Raw genomic sequence first — 18,481 nt, 5'->3', positions numbered from 1 at the left:
GGTTACAGTGGCCCAATTACTAACCCCTAATTTCTCCTAACTAATATCTCGGCAGATCATCTTTTGTGTGATAGCATGGAGATATTATTTTCTTTCTCAAGATATTCTAAATTTGATCTAGGAAATTAACATATAATTGTCATGCGGTAGATTAATAATAAACTTTTGAATAAGTAAATCTCATGAAAGATTTTACCGTCTCACTTAATACATCAATTTCACCAAATCAATCTTAAAATACCAAGCATCACTCCGTCTGTACCATATCTTGGTACAACACACCGGCCTAATTCCAAAAAAAACCCCAAACTTTACTGATAATAAGTAATCAACTTCCTCTCCGCGAAAAACATTTTCCCTCCCATGGGCAATTTTGCCTTCAATTTGGGGAAAATGATTTCCTCTTTTGTGAAAAGAGGAAATCATTTTCCTCAAAACAATGAACGATTTGGGGGTGGGGAAGGAAAATGTTTTCCCACGGAAAACATTTTCCGCCCCCGAACACCGAAAAACGAAGAAAATGTTTTCCGGAAAAATATTTTTCTGCAAACGAACACAGCCTTAAAATTATGTTATTTTCCGAGATATGATAAGTTAATCGAAATTGACACTGACCAATTTTCTTAGGGATAAGTGCCAAAGTTTATTTTGAGATGGGGAACTGACCCGATTGATCTTGAAACTGACCTAAAAACCGTCCAAGAGGTCGACTGGGGGAATCGGCCTACCTTTTTTTCTGTTTCATTTTTTAATTAATTACTCAATTATATACATAGTTTTGAAAATTTTCTCAATTGAGATACTGTAATGGCTTGGAATGCTCAATGTTGTTATTTTTTTGGCAAACGTTCTCAGCTAAGGGACTAGTTGTTTGGTTTTGAATCGGTTCTATCCATAAACCCGTTCAAGGCCAAGAGTCGAGAATTGAATTGATCAAGGCCGGTTCCCAATTTGCACGGAAACCAAACCAATCTCTCTGTGAACCAATTATCCAGGTAAGGCCAATTCAATTTGGTTCTCGGGTTATAGTGGCCCAATTACTAACCCCTAATTTCTCCTAACTAATATCTCGGCAGATCATCTTTTGTGTGATGGCATGGAGATATTATTTTCTTTCTCAAGATATTCTAAATTTGATCTAGGAAATTAACATATAATTGTCATGCGGTAGATTAATAATAAACTTTTGAATAAGTAAATCTCATGTCAGATTTTACCGTCTCACTTAATACATCAATTTCACCAAATCAATCTTAAAATACCAAGCATCACTCCGTCTGTACCATATCTTGGTACAACACACCATGCATTCTTCACGTATTATTACATGCATCGAGTGTGAAGTTATTTACGAGTTAAACATGTGAAGACGCTAACGGGCTTGGGGAACATCGAGTTAATAGGGAACGTGAAAGAATCAGACATGCTGGTCGGCCACAGGACCCACCCTAGTTCACTAGGCACGAAACATAAAACTGAAGGGGGCCAGACAAAACACTTTCCTTCTTGAGCCCCAGCTTATCCAATGAGGCCCAACTAGTGAATGGGATGGAACAGATGGGTTCTGCTGGAGAATCATCTGCGATTGCTTTTCCCCTCAAATCTAAGAAGAGAGGACCTTGCTGGTGTTGTGTCTGCTCTGGAGTGCCCGTGACTTATGTGAGTCGACCCCTGACTTTCCTTTGCTCCAGTAGTCGAATATGACTTAAACATTCGGAACATATCGTGTTCAAATGCTGCTGAATATGCCAAAGAAAAAGTAGTGATCACTTTAACGAAAAAAGAGTTTATGACCATGAGAATTCATGCTGAATTTGGGTCGTGGTCCTTCGGTTTACTCGTCTCATGCTCTTGGTCCACAATTCTCTTCCAAAACCAATGTTCCCTCCAAACTCTATCCATTTGCTCGATGGGGATGTTCTTGGTCTCTGGCAACAGCAGGTACACGAATGCAGTCATAACAGCCACCCAACCCCCGAAAAAGAAGAAAATCCCCGACTTCAAGTGGCACAGCATTGCTAAAGATGTTTGAGCGACTGCGATGGTGAAGAGGAAGCTCACTGCAACCGTAATGCTCTGCCCCGCTGATCGGATCTCTAGCGGATATATTTCGCTTGGAACGAGCCACCCTAGAGGCCCCCAGGACCAACCAAATCCGGCAACATAGATGCAGATCGACAGCAATAGCACATAAGCATACCCTGTGCTCAATCCACCGTGATCTCCTAGCTTCGCCGCCATTATTCCTCCGACCATCAATTGCGACACAAACATCTGAATGCCCCCGACAAGGAACAATGTTCTTCTGCCTAGCTTGTCTACTATGAGCATTGATATGAAAGTTGAACTGCAACCGATGACACCAGTCACCACTGCGGACATGAGTGATGCACTTTCCCCCAGGCCGATGGTTCGGAACAGGACTGGTGCATAGAATGCAATGACGTTGATTCCCGTGACTTGTTGGAAGAATGGAATGGCTATTGCCATGACTAGTTGAGGCCTATACTTCTCTTGTCTGATGGTTCGAAACGGGTGGCAAACGGTTTTTGTGTTTAAGTCTGCTTTGATGAGATCATCCAGCTCTGCCTGAATGCTGGGCGTCCCGCGCACGAGTTGCAGCATGGAATTGGCCTTTTCTTGTCCATTGTGGCTTTGGATTAGGCTGTTAGGTGTCTCTGGGAGGAAAAGCGCGCCGAGTGTTAGGATTGAGGCTGGGACCGCACCCACGGCAAGGGAAACTCTCCAACCCCAACCGCCTTTAATCTTCTCAGTTCCATAGTTGATGAGGTTTGCTGACAGAGCACCAATTCCTATTGAAAATTGGAAGCCATTGCTGAAAGCTCCTCTGTACCTTGGCGGTGCCATTTCTGAGAGATAAAGAGGAACTGACTGCCAATCCAATCAAACATGTGAAGAAATTGTTAAGCAATGTTCCAACCCATCAAAAACAGTTCATGTTTCACGAGGACTACCTGATTCGCAAAACCGACCCCAACACCAAGCAGAGCACGGCCTAATATAAGCATGTAAACATTGGAAGCTGCACCTGCAAGGGCTGAACCGGCGAGGAATGCAGCACCTCCTGTCAATATTGACGGTTTGCGTCCGAACGCTCTAGTGACAAAAGACGCCAAAAAGGAAGCAAAGAGGCCAGCGATATAGAGGGAGGAAGTAAAGGAGGTCAACAATTGGCTATTGAACTTGCAGTAGTTACTGATCTTGGTGTCTTCAGTCATCTTGATATAGACTTCATGGAAGAACCTCTTCAAAAACGACTCCATTGAGGTCACTCCACCTTAGGAATTATTTGCACACTTATCAGAAACGACATCTTTATACAGATTCAGCTGTCAGTGTTTACCTAACCTTAAAATTTCAATTCTAGCAAAGACATTCTTTTAGCAAACAAACAAAGAACAGGGGCGTGCTTAATTACGTTAGGAACTCCATCTAATTAATCAGCACAAGACTACTTGGCGGTCATAGAACCACCGTAGACATTCGTCGAGAGCTAGCAGAGAAAAGAAAAGAAAGCAAGGTACTTTTCCTTTATGAGGAGCATCCAAAAAAATGGCAAGAAATGATGGGACGGACCTGAAATTCCAATGTCATAGCCAAATATGACACCTCCCATGCCTGCCATCAGACATGACAGTACGACAAACCAAGTTATATGGCCATTGTAGTTCCCCTCCACAGCACTCGCTACTGCTAATCCCACTGCCATAGCCTTCTTCAAACTTCCTCACAGAGAGAGAGAGAGAGAGAGAGAGAGAGATGCAAGAAAAAGGAGCCTGTCTGTGTCTTGACTTGTAGTGACGAGGGAGATAGGGACGAAACCAGTTCGTAGAATATTCAAACTAATATCTCGTAGAATATATGTGGAGATTGTGACATGAATGGGGTCAAGATTGAATATTGAACTGATGAATTTGTTCCCATGCGAGCTCCTTTGTCAGAGAACAACAGGTAATGATTGTCCAAAATATCAAGCAAAGATTGACTGAATCGAAAGAAGCCCGTAGGAAATTTCCAAGGGTTGCTTCTTAATTGTGCTTGCCCACAAGTCTTTCTTGGCCTTTGAAAGTTGTGATTTTGATGCACTGTTTATGGGGCTAAGATAAGATAAGTCATCCTATCTAGCACGTGGAATATGATGTCTTTTATTTGAATAGATTCATTAAAAAAAACTTTCTATAAACACACTTTTGATTGGTGGGTCACAACTACGGATATCACCTATGTTTATATTTAGTTAATTTCGTATGAGAATAATGTCCACGACTCGTAACCCATCAATCAGAATAGTTTAGAGGAGGGTTGAAGAAAAATTTAACTTATTTGGTTATGCCTAAGTTAGTTGGATATGATGGAATTATTGTCGATGTTGTTTTTAAACGTTTTTTCACAAATCATGTTCACAATGGTTTTTCAGTTTTACTGTATAGCATATCAGGCCCAACGTGCCCAAAAGCAAATTGGATGGGCTTGATCAAGGGTTTAGTTATAAAGCTCAAACGACTTTTCCGTAAATAGCAAGTCAGGCCCACCCAGGCCCAGGCCCAATCGATGATTACTCCCTTCATTCACAATCCACGTTAATGCTCGAACTCACCGACCTCTAGCGAGCTTAATCTATCGAGGGTCGAACTCGCCGGATTTGACGAGGAGGAGCCTCGCCGACTTATGGCGAGGCTCGAGCTTGCCTATGGTCGGTCGCCAACCGTCACCATGGCTAGCGACCAGCCGAAGAAGAAGGAAAAAGAAAGAAATAAAGAAATAAAGAAATATTAAAAGGAGTGCACGGAAGAAAATCAAATCAAATTTTCTATACTGAACGGCGGAAAATACTTACCAGTTCATTTTCAGGCTCCATTTGTTTTGTGGAAAATGAGTAATTTGAAAAACATTTTCCTAAAACTACTATTTATATCACTTATAAAAATTAACGAACGAAAGATATTTTCATCTTTCATGAAAAATATTTAGATATAAATTGTTGTCGGAAATGAAAATATTTTTCATGACTAATTATTTTGGGCGATACAAATAATCAATTTTTAAGAAAGCATTTTTCAAATTATTTATTTTCCGCGAAATAGACGTAGCCTTAAACTATATACCTTCAAATTAAAATGAAAACTAACAAACAACACACCTATTTCTACAAGACTATTAAGTACAGAGGAGTATAGTCACACTTGAATCAAATTTGTAATTTAGCTAAACTTAAAAACCAGAGTATAGCAAGTTTAACATGGACATTTTTTAGCCAAATAAGATTTTGTCATCTAATAGCGTAGAGCAATGTTTGATAGGAAGTACTTAAATTGCCAGACTCAATCACGCATTCTATTAGTCAAAATGATAACATTTTTATGATGTTTTTGTCTCATAGAAAATCATTTATTTGAAAAAAAATTAATAAAAAAGATCGCTTATATTTATATCATTTACAAATATTAGCCAAGCAAAAACACTTTTATTATGACCAGCATTATGTACCTAAATATCTTCATTGACGATGGAAAAGAGTCGCAAAATGCTTCTTTTAGAAAAATATTTTTCAGATCTTTTATATTAAAGGAAACAAGCGGGTCTTTATTAGCGGTAATCGATTCTCGATTCAGTCCGGCTACATCCAAGAACCGTGAATCGAACCACCGAGTCCTGGAATCGGTCTGATCCTATTCCCAGGTGGTCCAACGGAACTAGTAGAGAAACAAAGGCATATGAGCAAATGGCATTTGAAGATCGTTTCAAAGCAAAGGGTCCTTGGCGTTTTTGAGTTTTGCTGGCTTTGACAACAATCCTCGATCGGAGGGCAACGAACGGCTCGATCCATCCCCAAAGAAAATAAAAAAGAGAAAATTATCCTTCGATGCAATAAGGAATCAACTTTTGTCCATGCTCGACAAAAAAAAAAACCCGTCCATGAAAGGACTAATGATAGTCTGATGGAGAAATAGCACATAATTTATATTGGCCTAGTGATAATTTCGAGTTGGTTTTGCTCATTAATGAATCATTAATAATGATGTATGTTTAATCGGTTTGATCCGGTCGATTTGGTTCCCAGCTTGAAATCGGGACCAGACCGACGCCCTTGAGAATCGCCCAAAATCGGCGGGTTCAATCCAATCCGGCAATTCGGTTGGAGTGGTTCCATTACACATCCCTAGTCTGCGTTTGGTCGTCCTGGATTTCTAAACAGGATAGGATTTGGATAGGATAGGATAAGAAATCCTGGGATTTCTTCATATCCGTCCACTATTTGTGACTACTGATTTAAAGTCGGATAGGATAATTTTTTCTTTTTGCTATTCACAAGTCCGGAGGAGTCGGTGAAGGAAAAAAAGTCGAGAAATTTATTTGGTGAAAGCGTACAAGGTGTGGGGATGAAGATCACGGCGAGTGGAGCGTAGGGTTTTTGGAAAAATAGGCATTAGAAATCCTATCCGGTCTATCCTACTCCCCTCGGATTTTTTATCCGCTATATCCAGTCCTATCCGCCTTATCCTATCCGGGCACACAAATACAGGATAGGATAAAATATATCATATCCCGATTTTATCCTCGGCACCAAAACGCAGCCGGGACATAGGAGTTACTGGTGTATAAGGTTTATGAACACCCGTAAATACATCATGCCAAGGTGTATGAGACGGTTTCGCTTAACCGGGACACAGGCGTTACTGGTGAATGGACATGTCCAGTAGTAGCGTCACCTTCACGGGTTTGAGAATAGGACGCCTCCAGAATCACCTCCCTTTGCTTTCGGTGTCCCCTCCTACTCCTCAGTCTCCTCACCTGCTCCCGCGCCACTTTCTCCAACCCACTCTCCTTCTTCTCCGGCGACGGCGACGGCGACAGGATCCGACCAACAACGCCGGTCAGAGCAGAGGCATCCGCTTTCCGTCGCTCTCTACGCCTCCGTCGGCACGAAGCAGATCATTTGCGAGAGCGGTTGCCACGGCTTCAGCGTCCTCCGAAATGGTGAAAGCTGTTAGGGTTCATGAGTTCGGTGGACCTGAGGTCTCTCGCCTCCTCCTCTCTCTCTCTCTCTCTCTCTCTCCGCTTTTGCTTTGTAGGATAGAAAATGGGTATTCGCGTTGACTATTGAACTTCTCTGTTTGCTATCATCCATTTGTTTGAGTTCGTCAGGTTCCCTCAAAGTCTTAAATTTAGCTTTCTGTTATACTTTAGTGAGCAGGAGTTTGGGGCACTCCAAAGTTACAATCTTGACTTTGATCGGGTGATGGGTTAATTGGTGATACACTTAGTCAGCACTACTATAGGTACGGGAATTGACATTGAGAACGATGGATGTACTTTCTCGAAATCAAAATCCGAAAATTTGATAGCAATTCGCTTGTACAATTGTGCAGCCATAGGCCCTCATGCACCATCTCTGATCGTTGCTAAAGGTGCATCTTTTGATAGCCGTTATGCAATTGTGTGTAGGTCTTAAAGTGGGAGAATGTGGAAATAGGTGAACCCAAGGAGGGAGAGATTCGCGTGAAGAACAAAGCCATTGGGGTCAACTTCATCGATGTTTATTTCCGTACAGGGGTATACAAGGCACCCACCATGCCCTTCACACCAGGTTTGTTTGCTGTGTCCCCTGTCAGAATTAGATGGACTTAATGCATCGAGCATGATAGTGATTATTGTGGCTTGGAATTGATTATAGTATTCGTCTAAGTCATTGTTGACAATTTGAAAAGGCTCAGAGAATGTCCTTTGGTTTTAAATAAATATTTGAATTCTTTGATCTGTTTTCAAGTCAATGCATGCTCGTGTTTGATCATCCATGGCAACATTGCGGTGTCCCTTTTGCTCTTTTGTGTTTTTCTCATTAAGGGGAAATGATATCTCATGAGTCATGACTTCTGCTCACTCTCTCTTATATCGCTGGGTTTGTCTGCAGTTCCATGGTTACGTGAATTCCGAACTTGATTTGTTGAAGTACTTGACATATATGAGACGAATTAGAGTTATCTGTTTGAGATGTCATAGTAGCATTCATGATTAAGCAGTATTCTCTAATTGTTAACTAAGGTTCTGGAGTCAAGTTTTTCCGGTTGTCAGCTGACTATTTTAACTAAAAAATATCACATCTACTCCAGAGATCATGCTTGAATAGACAATTGATCCACCGAAACATTTGTCAACTTGTGCAATGTCTGCAATGGTAATGGCGTCTTTGTGGAGCTATACAAACTTGTTTACACTTCATTAAGTGTTGATAATGGATTCATCTTGCTGGTGATGCGATAGCATGTTGAGTGGATTATACGTTAGTGGATGATATCCATCTGTCGCAGGCATGGAGGCTGTTGGTGAGGTAGTAGCTGTGGGACCTGGACTAACTGGCAGGAAAGTTGGAGATATTGTAGCCTATGCTGGCGGTCCAATGGGCTCATATGCTGAAGAGCAAATTCTCCCAGCAAGTAAAGTTGTGCCTGTTCCTCCTTCTATTGGTCCAGTTACTGCAGCATCAATCATGCTGAAGGGCATGACAGCTCAGTTTCTCCTCCGCCGCTGTTTTAAGGTTGGCTTTATACTCCTCTTACAGCGTTTGTATGTGCAAGAACATTAATATTTATCATAGATATATATATGTTGGACAATAGATGAAGTCATTGGTGATGCTTTGCTTTTAAGGTGTTACCTACATACATACAATAGATGATTTTGTATCATCTTTTTTCTCAAGTGTTGGATTGAAAGCAGCCTTGCACTCTCCCCATTTAAGGCTTGACTATTTACTTTGTATTAAGGTTGAGAATGGACACACAGTCCTTGTCCAAGCTGCAGCTGGTGGAGTTGGATCCCTATTGTGCCAATGGGCTAATGCCCTTGGGGCAACTGTCATTGGTACCGTCTCAACTAAAGAAAAGGCAGCTCAAGCTAAGGATGATGGTTGTCATCATGCTATTATCTACACGGAGGAGGATTTTGTTTCTCGTGTTAAGGAGATTACATCTGGCAACGGGGTTGATGTTGTGTATGACTCGGTAGGAAAGGACACGTTTCAGGTAATTCTGTTAAATGTCCTGTTGGTTTGCACTCTATCATGATTTACGGTAGAATAGAAAAGTGTTTTCCTCCACCATCAAGAAAATGATTTCCTCTTCTTGTCATCGCTTCTCTGAAATTGGTCAAAATTTTGAGAAGAGTCCATTTTAGTGTTTGAGCGTGGGACTTTGTCTATTTCGAGTTAGATTAAATCCTTCTGGAGACTAGCAGAGACTATATCACATTGCAGCATGCTTTAGGAATTTAGTTGTTGTTCAGAAGTCTAATCCATCGACAGTTTTTTATTGCTGGAAGAATCTGTCCGATTTAACCAGGGTTAAGCAGATAATTACTTGTAAACATGCTGCATGTGGATTTTGTCAAAGTGGCTTGATCTGACGCTTTGTCTAGAAGATCGTGTCATGGGTACAAATGAGGATATTAACTGTAAAGCCGAGTGTTACTTTCGTATATGTTCTAATAAAAAGTTTCACAAGACTTATCGATCATGCAGGGATCCTTGGAGTGCTTGAAGATTAGGGGCTACATGGTGAGCTTTGGGCAGTCCTCGGGAATCCCAGATCCAGTCCCATTGTCAGCTCTTTCGCCAAAGTCGCTCTTTTTGACAAGGCCAAGCCTCATGCAGTACACCATCACTCGGGATGAGTTGCTGGAAGCTGCTGGAGAGGTATTTGCCAGCGTCGCCTCGGGCATCCTTAAAGTTCGCGTGAATCACACATACCCACTGTCCGAAGCAGCAAAAGTACATGCCGATCTTGAAAGCCGGAAGACATCCGGGTCGGTAGTGTTGATTCCATAGGGAAGGCAAAGCAGTTAGGTCCTCTGTCTTAAGGGTTATCGAGGTTACTTGTTGTGCCGAAGCTCGAGCCCCTAATAAATAAGTTTTCTATGCCTGGATATTTCTCTTTAGATGATTAGCAAGGGCTCCTTCCTTCCTTGGAACAAATGTGATTCGCGCAGACTTGTAAACATTCTCAAATATTAGAAAAGATGTGTGTTCTGCTTGCCAGCGAAGAACATTGTGATTGTTTCTGGATGTTGGTCCTCTCCTTTTGTCTCCATAGATGTTGGAAAGATGTATTTCCATTGTAACGCATGGACGAAAATATCAAATCTGACCACATTTGAGAAATTACTTATTTATTGAATAAAAGAAATCACTCGCGTGAAATTATGAACACATTCGAGAAACTACCCATTTATTGAAGATGATCAAATCATTTTGCTAGAATAAAAGAATAACATAGAGCAAAAAATTACAAAATATGGATGAACGAACGGTAAAAATTTCAATCAAAGAATTTGCAGACTATGCTTGGATATTTCTCTTGGGAATTTGTAATTCGAGCAAGTACTAAATTTACGGGATTGCTACTCATTTGAAACTAGTTACTTGTTGGTAAACGTATTTAAGAATATGTTTATTCTCTCGTCTATTAGTAGTGTCAATAACTTAGACACGTATGTTATTTAAGGTTGTATCCATAAAGCGTGGAAGATACCTTGTAAAACATTTGTCTAGCTTGAAAGTTTAAACTGAAAATTTAACTCAAGTATATGTAAAATAGAATTTTTAGAAAATAAGTGATTGAATGCTATCGACATTTTTTCACAAATTCAATCCTATTTTACAGTTTATCTATTTTGAGTTGAAATTTGAAAAAAATAAATAAATGATTTTTTTAACTAACATATAACTTTTTGAATAACGGTAAAATCGAACATCACCAAATTTAACCACCCGCCTAGATGGCGCTGCTGGAAAGGGCACTCTTCCTCTCGCAAAAGGTTGGGTGTTCGAATCCCGAGTGCCGCAGGTGACTTAACCGGTGCACGTGTGTGGTGGCAAGACGTGTCGCCCTGTGGTTTACCTCCCTACTGGCCGTCGGCCGTGCGGGGTTCCCCGGGTTACCAAAAAAAAAAAAAAAAAAACATCACCAAATTTAGAGAGGGGCAGAGGAGCTCTGATCATGGTACTGAACGAGAGATAGATGTTTGAAAAGTATAATAGAAATCAATTTTAAGATATATCATCATAATCATTATTTCTTCTATTGTTCTGATACGTTTATATATACGTTTGAAGGTACGTTATTTTTATCAATTTGTAAATTTAAGTTCAATTAATGATAAGCGTTTGAGAAAAACAAATCACTAAATCAATACTAAATGTTTGAATATGGGTCATGACATCGCGTGGCACAGTTATGCAATGTGGCTTGCTACGTAACAATCACAAAGGCAAAGTTACGTGTCACTGGGTAGGCACATGAACAAACATTCTTCCTCTTCCAACTTTTGCCTAATGTAATATATTATATTTACTTAAAGGTTAACTTTCATATTTGTACAACTCCAGGCAAAATGGGCAATGTTAAAACTTTCCCTAAACAAAAGATAAATAGAAAGCCCGATAAATTTAGCGATTTTTGAAGAAGTAATTCAAAGAGAGCGGATTTCTAGTCAGGAGAACGACGAAACAATAACCCTCTTACAAGCTGTATCAATAGAAGTCACTCGGTTAGACAACTAAACCATGCAAGAACTCGGTCGGTTTTCACGACCACAACCACAAGTACATTTCGTTTTTAGATGGTTTGATTTAGTTTTAGCACCATTCAATCATAACAAAAGTATATATATAATAAGTGATTCGTCATTTAATTAAGTTCCAATTTTCTTTCTTCTGGCTATGATATAGCCCGCTTCATCAAATTTAGTTAGATTCTTCTCAATCCACCAAGAACACGAACAATCACGTGGAGGCTACAAAAAGCATTGGCGAGAAAATGCGTGCTAGTGATTTCATCTGAACATGGCAATGCTTCGTAACGTAGGACGTAAGTCACTTGCAACCTCATCCTGCACGAGAACATTTCAAATTTTTTGAATCTTAGTCCCAAAAGCATAAAAAGAAAATTGGAAAAAAGAAAAAAGATAACGAAAGAGAGTAGTGCACCCTTCTGTGAACTCTGGCACGTGTCGCCCGCTTACTGGTCGATGTGCCTAAAACTCTCCGCGCACAAAGACCGGGGATAAGATGGTCATTTCGAAGCGCGGGGGTTTTTTCACGGTTGTGGGACCAGAAACGGAATTAGAAACGAAGGCACGTGAGGAGCAACACCCCTCTCCCCTCTCTCTCCTCTCTCGTCTCTGCACAATCATTACATCGTCTCCCTCTCTCCCCCTCCTCCAGCAACGATTCTTCCATTTTTGCTGATTCACTCTCCCCATGCATAACTGAATTCCCTCTCTGTCTCTCTCCCCTCCATCGCCATTTTCTCAAGCAAAACCTCGAAGCTTCTCAGAGATTTCGTTTCTCAGGCACCCGAACCTTGGAGGTTTTGTTGGCCATTCCTCTTCGTCCTCTCTCTCTCTCTCTCTCTCTCTCTCTCTCTCTCTCTCTCTCTCTATGGTTTTCTTCTCTAATCTCAGTCGTTTCCATCGACCGTCGCCCTCAAAAGTTCCATCTCTTTTGCAGGATCCGAGCTCGAAGGGCCAGTCGAGACTCGGCCATTCCAGTAAAGGTACGAGCTTTACTCCGTTTCTGTGGTTTTCGCGTAGTGCGTTGTCCGTTACAGCCAATGCTCCATGCCGTTTGTCGGGCGAGAAAATGCGGGAAAATAGTCGAGAAATCTCCGCATCCATTCCTCAGGTTTATGCTTCTTGTCTCTGATCGATGAAGGGAACCGCGTGGTTCCCTAGCTTTTTAGCACGGCCTTTTAACAAAGACACTCTTCTTCTTCTTCTTCTTCTTCTTCTTCTCTCTCTTCTTCTCTTATTTTGAACTTGTCCTCCTACTGGGACTCGTCTATTCCTACTCTTTTTTCTGCTCTGCGTGCATCATGCTACAGTATAACAGAAGCAACCGATCGCCTGAAGCTAGGCATTTTGCCAACAAGCAATCCGGTTCATTTAATGCTTTCGATCTGAAAATGACCGATGTTCATCCATTTTCACAAGCATATCCTCGAAGTCTGTCGTTCTTATTTGATTGTCGATGATTCCCGTTGCTTGCGACCCCCAGTCAAAGCCTAAAACTGCGCAGGTCCATCTCCCAACTTTTCGCTCAGCTTGCCATTTTTGTCCCGAACACATTCATTCCTTTTCCAGCTTCGAACGAGCAACAAGAGCTTGACTCGATTTCCTCACTCGATGTGATCTCTGTTCTCTTTTTGAGCACTGATCCAAATGAAACCTTCTTTTTTTATTTCTGTTAATGATTCGCTTTGATGCTCTCGAAGCCCTAATCATGGAGAAGAAAAAGCTCGCTTTTTCATGGAGCAGCTGCACACAAAACCACCACTGGAATCTCTCTTTTTCTCTCTTTCTGTTATACTCCCCATCCCCGCGAACGTAACCACGCGTTCCTCACGCGGGCCACAGCCACGCGCCTTTTTTAAAGCGAGAAACGAATAAACGCAAGTCCATAGCGTCCCACCCACGCGCTCCCCTGGAGAGTGGGGAAACGCCGTGCTCTGTTGCGTTAGCGATTCCCGCGTTGGCACGAATTACGTGCGTGCATGCAGCAGAGCGGGGCTGAAAACGAAAGACCAAAAAGGCCGAGGTGATTAGCGATGATGATAACCTGCATGAACGAACGTAGCATATCGCAGCTGTATCTATATGATCACCATCATTACATGCAGCGTATCATTCTTCCCCCGGACTCAAAAGTCACCCGCACACACGCACTCGGAGACAAGGCTTAATCGGGTCGTTTTAAGCGTCTTTTGAATCGGGCTTTTCCCATTTGCAAGCCGGTGAAGATCGTCGCTGCTGATCGAGGAGAGAGAGAGAGAGAGAGAGAGAGAGAGAGAGAGAGAGAGAGAGAGAGAGAGAGGGGGGGTGACTCTCAGTGTGGACTGTGTTTATTTGCAGAGAACGATGTACTTGAGCAGGGGAGGACAAAGCAGCCAAGACGGCGCGCAGACCCCATGTTTGGCGAGACAGATAGTACCGTTCGCAGCGACAACGCACTGTGCCCAAGGTATTTTCTCAGACACCACCCCCAACTCCTCCTTTTTCCGTCCCCGTCGATCATCAGACCTCCTCCTCTGATTCGTTTGTCCTCAGTTTTCTGTTACCTCTTTGTCCCTCTCAACGTATCCGAGAGCTACACCTAGCCAGTTTTCAAATTCTCGATATCCCCCCCCCCCCCCCTCCCTCTCTCTCTCTCTCTCTCTCTCTCTCTCTCTTTCCATGATGATGATGATGATGATGATCTCTACTTTTTTGTTCTTTTGTTTGCATATGCAGCAGAAGGGGTTTCGGCGGGGTTTTTCTACGAAATTGATCACGACAAGCTCTCATCAAAGCACCCAGAACAGCTCAAGCTAGTTCGCGTAGCCATGGTGATAATCAATCGATACGGTTCTAACGTGAATATTTCACCCAGGAATTTTGCAGTTGTCTTTAAGCACGGGTGTATGTAACTTTACGTATCTGAAACTTTTTTGCAGGTTAGTGAAAAGGGTGGGCTGAGCGTATCGCTGAGATTCCCCAGCATTTACTCCCTGAGAAAGCACTTCAGCTCCGGCGACCAGACTGACAAAAAGAAAATGCCAGCGCTCGACGAGAAGTATGTGTTGGGGTCTGAAATTGCTGGCGAACTGCTCATGCGGAGGATCGCAGCGGAGGAGTTGGCACACAGGAAAAGCTCGTGGGGCTTCTGGGCGTACGGGAGAGCGTCGAGCCTTGCCTTGAGCACTGTGAACGCCAAGAAGGGCACGTGCTGGTCTGAGCTCAGGTGCAACGGGATGGTCCGGTGGGGGAAGCGCCGGCAGGTCAGATTCCTCAGTCGGCACGCCGAGAACAATAACAACCTAAAACTTCTGTCGCAGAGCGTCGAGCATGGGCAAACTGAGAAAGAGAAGGAAACCTGTCTAGATAATGAAGAAACGACAGAAGATCGGGAGATAGAGGTTGAGAAGAGTCCAGAAGTGAAAGAAAAAACGGATGAAGAAGAGAAGGATGAGGCAAAGGAGGACGAGGATGAAGAAGCAGCAGAACCTTCAACTGCGATCATTATTAGGAAGACCCGGAAGAGAAAGTGCAAAGGACAAAAGAGAACACGGGCGAGCAAAAGAGTTAAGCGCGACCAAAAATCGCAAGTTGTTAAGGTTCATTCTCATTATCACAGCAAGCGAAAGGTGATCAAAGGCTCTATAGATAGGTGGTCAGCAGAGAGGTGAGAATAAACTCTGGATTCATTGCCCATTAATGAGAAACCCCCCAACTCGATCTGTTATAAATGCCATCTTGTAATGCACAGCCAAAGTGAGCACACACATGAATGTTCTTCGTTTAATGCTGAAGGTATAAGTTGGCGGAGCAAAACATGTTGAAGATACTGAAGGAGAAGCGGGCGGTGTCCGGGAATCCGATCTTGAGGCCAGCTCTGAGATCGGAGGCGCGGAAGCTGATAGGAGACACGGGGCTGTTGGACCACCTGCTGAAGCACATGGCAGGGAAGTTGGCGCCGGGCGGGGCGGATAGGTTCCGGAGGAGGCACAACGCGGACGGGGCGATGGAGTACTGGCTGGAGAGCTCGGACCTGATGGAGGTGAGGAAGGCGGTGGGCGTGGAGGATCCGTACTGGACTCCGCCTCCCGGGTGGAAACCCGGGGATAATCCCACCCAGGACCCGACCTGTGCCCGGGAGATCAAGCAGCTCAAAGAAGAGATGGCCAACCTGAAGAGGTATCTATATACATTTTTGTATTTTCGTGTTGCTGAAGAAGGTTGCTAAAGGTTTTTCTTTTCTTTCTGTTTTTTTTTGGTCATATGCTATACCCGTTTTAGTTTTTGTTAGTATGTATTAGCTGGGTTAAATGATTGTTGTTGTCGTTCATGAATTTCTGTTTATCAGATGGCTAGCCATACATAGTTAGTTCGTCCGCCGCATGTGTTTTTTCTTCTCCGTCTCTGATGGAAATAGAGACTCCTCCACGAGTGGAGTGGAGAAGAAATCGCTTTTGATGGAATCTGAGGACAGGATATTACTTCCAATAATTTTCGGTCACATTTATTAAATGCGAAATGTTTTATAATCTCTTCGACCGGGCGACGGACACCTCAGTGAATATTAATGATGAAGTGCTAAACGAGCAAGTGGAATTGCAATTGTCTTGCATTATTGCGTAGATATGTTAATTAATCGAGAGTCTATGGCTGACAAATGTTAATAGATTATTCTCACCTATTCATATTTTACATGTACGTATTCACTTTGGTTTGAGGCTGAACATAGTAACGATGTGCATTACAATGTTTTAACTAGCTCCTTAAAGTATAGGATACAGACAAAGTAAGGCAACTTTAGTCTTTCTGGCAAAAAGATACTCAAATTGGCACGTCTCTTTGCCGGAATTAGCTTCATCCTGCTACACAGGATTTAATATTTCTGGATGAATGATGGGCAGAGATATGCAAGAGTTGGTGTCCCAAAAGCAAGAGGAAGATCTCGCTGTGGAGACCACCCCAACATCTTGCATCTCTTGTTTGAACTTGGACCATGATAGCCCTTTAGTTCCAATAAAGGTGACTATGCTGCTTTTGCTTTCTTTTTTCAAGTGAGCTTTTAAATCCATATTTTAGTTGGTTTTACTGCTTTGTAGTCTGTTAATCAACCGATAATTTTGTAAACAGGAAATGTATGTTGAATTGAAGAAAAGGAAAGCTACAATGGAGGACCAGCTCCGGGAGGTCTCACAACTTCTTTGTGCAGTGGAGGTACCAAAAGAATTTGCTTGCCAGTTCTCCTATTTGTAAATGGCACAAGCAAGGATTGAGAAATACAATTACTGCTCTTTTACTGAGAACGATTATATATGAGAATGAAGTTCATCCACCAGCATTTGATGATCTGAGTTCTAACATTTCTGCAATCTCTTTATGTCAATATCTGCGAGAAGCAATGGATGAAGCAGCAGGAAGCGACGGAGATGTTGAAATTGAAAACTGCTGTGGAATCAAGAGCCTCGCAAGAATCGGAAGAAACAACAATGCCATCATCAGCAATGAACCCAAGAACCCAAGGATCATCCGAAACCGAATCAGGACTTGGGGCAGAAGAAAGGAAGAAGAAACTAGCAAATGCTGTAGTGACAGATGAATCAGAAAAAAGCCCAGAGGAGGAAGAAGAAGACAAATTGCACTACCAAGACAAAACAACAGCGATTATAACAAGAGGGATAGAGGACAAAGCAGCCAAGATAGAGAGGCTAAAGAGTGGGTTCAGGATCTGCAAGCCTCAGGGCACCTTCCTCTGGCCCAGCACCACCACCTCCCCACCGTCTGAGATGGTGCTCCGCCTCCAAGACCTCCTTGTGGCCCCCACTCCCCCTTCAGTCTCCTCCTCAACCACCTCACCACCACTTCTGCCTACTTCGCCGGTCAAGCCACTAGCCGAGAAACGCCTCGTCACCCTCGCTGCTCTGCCCAGTACTACGACTCTTCCGCCTCATCCCCTGTTGGTTCCAATGGCCTCTCCGAGATCTCTCATCAACCTCAACGAAGTCCCCACCAACCAGAACATTGGTTACTGTAGCGGATTATGCAGCGGAATCTCTAACGACAATAGCGAAATCATTCCATCAAATTCATCGGCTGCCCTCACGTATAAAAGAAGACAACACAGTTCGGTGCTGACCCCTTCTAACAGTGCTCCTATTCCTGCTGTATGTATGTCATATCCTTCTCCACCATTTAACCCTTCCTTTCCCAATTCAAAAATGAACCTTTAAGACATACTTATTTGATTGTTCTGTCTCTTCTCTATGACCAGCTTGCGCAGCTTCCAGTGCCGTCGCAGGGACCAGGAGCATTGGAGATGAACCCTATTGGAGGATCGATGATGCAAGGAGAGCGATCCTGAGTTCCGATCCCATCGACCACCTCAGAGTGTCCTCGCCATCAATGTCTCCTCCCTCCTCCTCTTCGCATTGTTTGCCCGGGACTGGACTGTTGCCGTGGCTGGCGAGCCACTCCTAAATCCCAATCCATCTCGGTATAACGACGCCACAAGCTAGATCGACCATAATCACTCTCTTTGCTTAGTATATGATGATTTTTTTTTTTTATGGTTTTTCATTTACCACTTCTATTTCATGTGGCTGAAAATTTTACGTTTGAGGACATGTTGGCCGTCTCCCTCCGGATAGACGTACTACTACTGTTACATTATTACACGAGACGACAACACAACTCTCTAACCAATGTCGCACCGCATAACCGATGTCCATGTCCTCTTTATTCTCCGTTACCTTTTCTCGGATAATTTAGTATTTTGGACCAACTCTTTTGGAAAGGATGATGTGTGTGATTCATGTATACATCTTTTAATGTGATTGCAATTGTCTTAAAGTATAACGCCGTTTCTTTTAGTTATATTGGATTTATCATACTAGTTATGAGGTGAATACCTATCTAAATT

The 18,481-nt window shown here is 42.7% G+C and overlaps 3 protein-coding genes across 4 annotated transcripts in view; 2 read left to right on the top strand and 1 right to left on the bottom strand.

Moving 5' to 3' along the window:
• The window catches only part of LOC115687526 (hexose carrier protein HEX6-like), a 50,966-nt gene extending 47,179 nt beyond the window's left edge, over positions 1–3,787 (bottom strand). Inside the window, exons 1-3 of one of the 2 annotated variants that reach the window (XR_008814440.1) lie at positions 3,598–3,787; positions 2,976–3,298; positions 1,706–2,892 (exon numbers count right to left, since the gene is read on the bottom strand). Coding sequence is in view for 1 of the 2 variants with exons in the window: in XM_030613131.2 (XP_030468991.2) it covers positions 1,804–2,892; positions 2,976–3,298; positions 3,598–3,730 (1,545 nt within the window). In the remaining variant the exon portion in view is untranslated. Of the gene's footprint in view, positions 1–1,172; positions 2,893–2,975; positions 3,299–3,597 lie in introns of those variants that run through there. The other variant, XM_030613131.2, reaches the window with a different exon arrangement.
• Positions 3,788–6,685: 2,898 nt separating this feature from the next.
• Positions 6,686–10,081, top strand: LOC115687594 (uncharacterized). The gene is made up of 5 exons (XM_030613225.2): positions 6,686–7,038; positions 7,468–7,609; positions 8,331–8,557; positions 8,787–9,044; positions 9,539–10,081. Exons 1-5 carry the CDS (start codon positions 6,706–6,708, stop codon positions 9,842–9,844), a joined length of 1,266 nt encoding a protein of 421 aa, XP_030469085.1. The 5' UTR covers positions 6,686–6,705; the 3' UTR covers positions 9,845–10,081.
• Positions 10,082–12,488: 2,407 nt separating this feature from the next.
• LOC115687558 (protein DYAD) lies at positions 12,489–18,279 on the top strand. Its single transcript, XM_056302948.1, has 9 exons — positions 12,489–12,572; positions 13,927–14,035; positions 14,305–14,399; positions 14,508–15,235; positions 15,364–15,747; positions 16,470–16,587; positions 16,696–16,779; positions 16,962–17,730; positions 17,834–18,279. The coding sequence occupies exons 2-9, from the start codon at positions 13,933–13,935 to the stop codon at positions 18,037–18,039; spliced, it is 2,487 nt and encodes an 828-aa protein (XP_056158923.1). The 5' UTR covers positions 12,489–12,572; positions 13,927–13,932; the 3' UTR covers positions 18,040–18,279.
• The last annotated feature ends 202 nt before the right edge of the window (positions 18,280–18,481 follow it).

This window comes from Syzygium oleosum, unplaced genomic scaffold (genome assembly GCF_021117445.2).
Source record: "Syzygium oleosum isolate NSW1041296 unplaced genomic scaffold, Sole_v2.1 Sole_v2.25, whole genome shotgun sequence".
Lineage (NCBI taxonomy): Eukaryota > Viridiplantae > Streptophyta > Magnoliopsida > Myrtales > Myrtaceae > Syzygium > Syzygium oleosum.
This window is presented reverse-complemented; position numbering and strand designations above follow the sequence as displayed.

What these genes read in the sequence shown, in the direction of transcription:
- LOC115687594 (XM_030613225.2), top strand. Translation starts at nt 6,706, where the DNA reads ATGGACATGTCCAGTAGTAGCGTCACCTTCACGGGTTTGAGAATAGGA. An exon ending in ATGAGTTCGGTGGACCTGAG is followed by an intron (nt 7,039 to 7,467) that starts GTCTCTCGCCTC and finishes AATTGTGTGTAG; the next exon opens with GTCTTAAAGTGGGAGAATGT. An exon ending in TCCTCCGCCGCTGTTTTAAG is followed by an intron (nt 8,558 to 8,786) that starts GTTGGCTTTATA and finishes CTTTGTATTAAG; the next exon opens with GTTGAGAATGGACACACAGT.
- LOC115687558 (XM_056302948.1), top strand. Translation starts at nt 13,933, where the DNA reads ATGTACTTGAGCAGGGGAGGACAAAGCAGCCAAGACGGCGCGCAGACC. An exon ending in GCCCTTTAGTTCCAATAAAG is followed by an intron (nt 16,588 to 16,695) that starts GTGACTATGCTG and finishes TTTTGTAAACAG; the next exon opens with GAAATGTATGTTGAATTGAA. An exon ending in AACTTCTTTGTGCAGTGGAG is followed by an intron (nt 16,780 to 16,961) that starts GTACCAAAAGAA and finishes ATCTGCGAGAAG; the next exon opens with CAATGGATGAAGCAGCAGGA.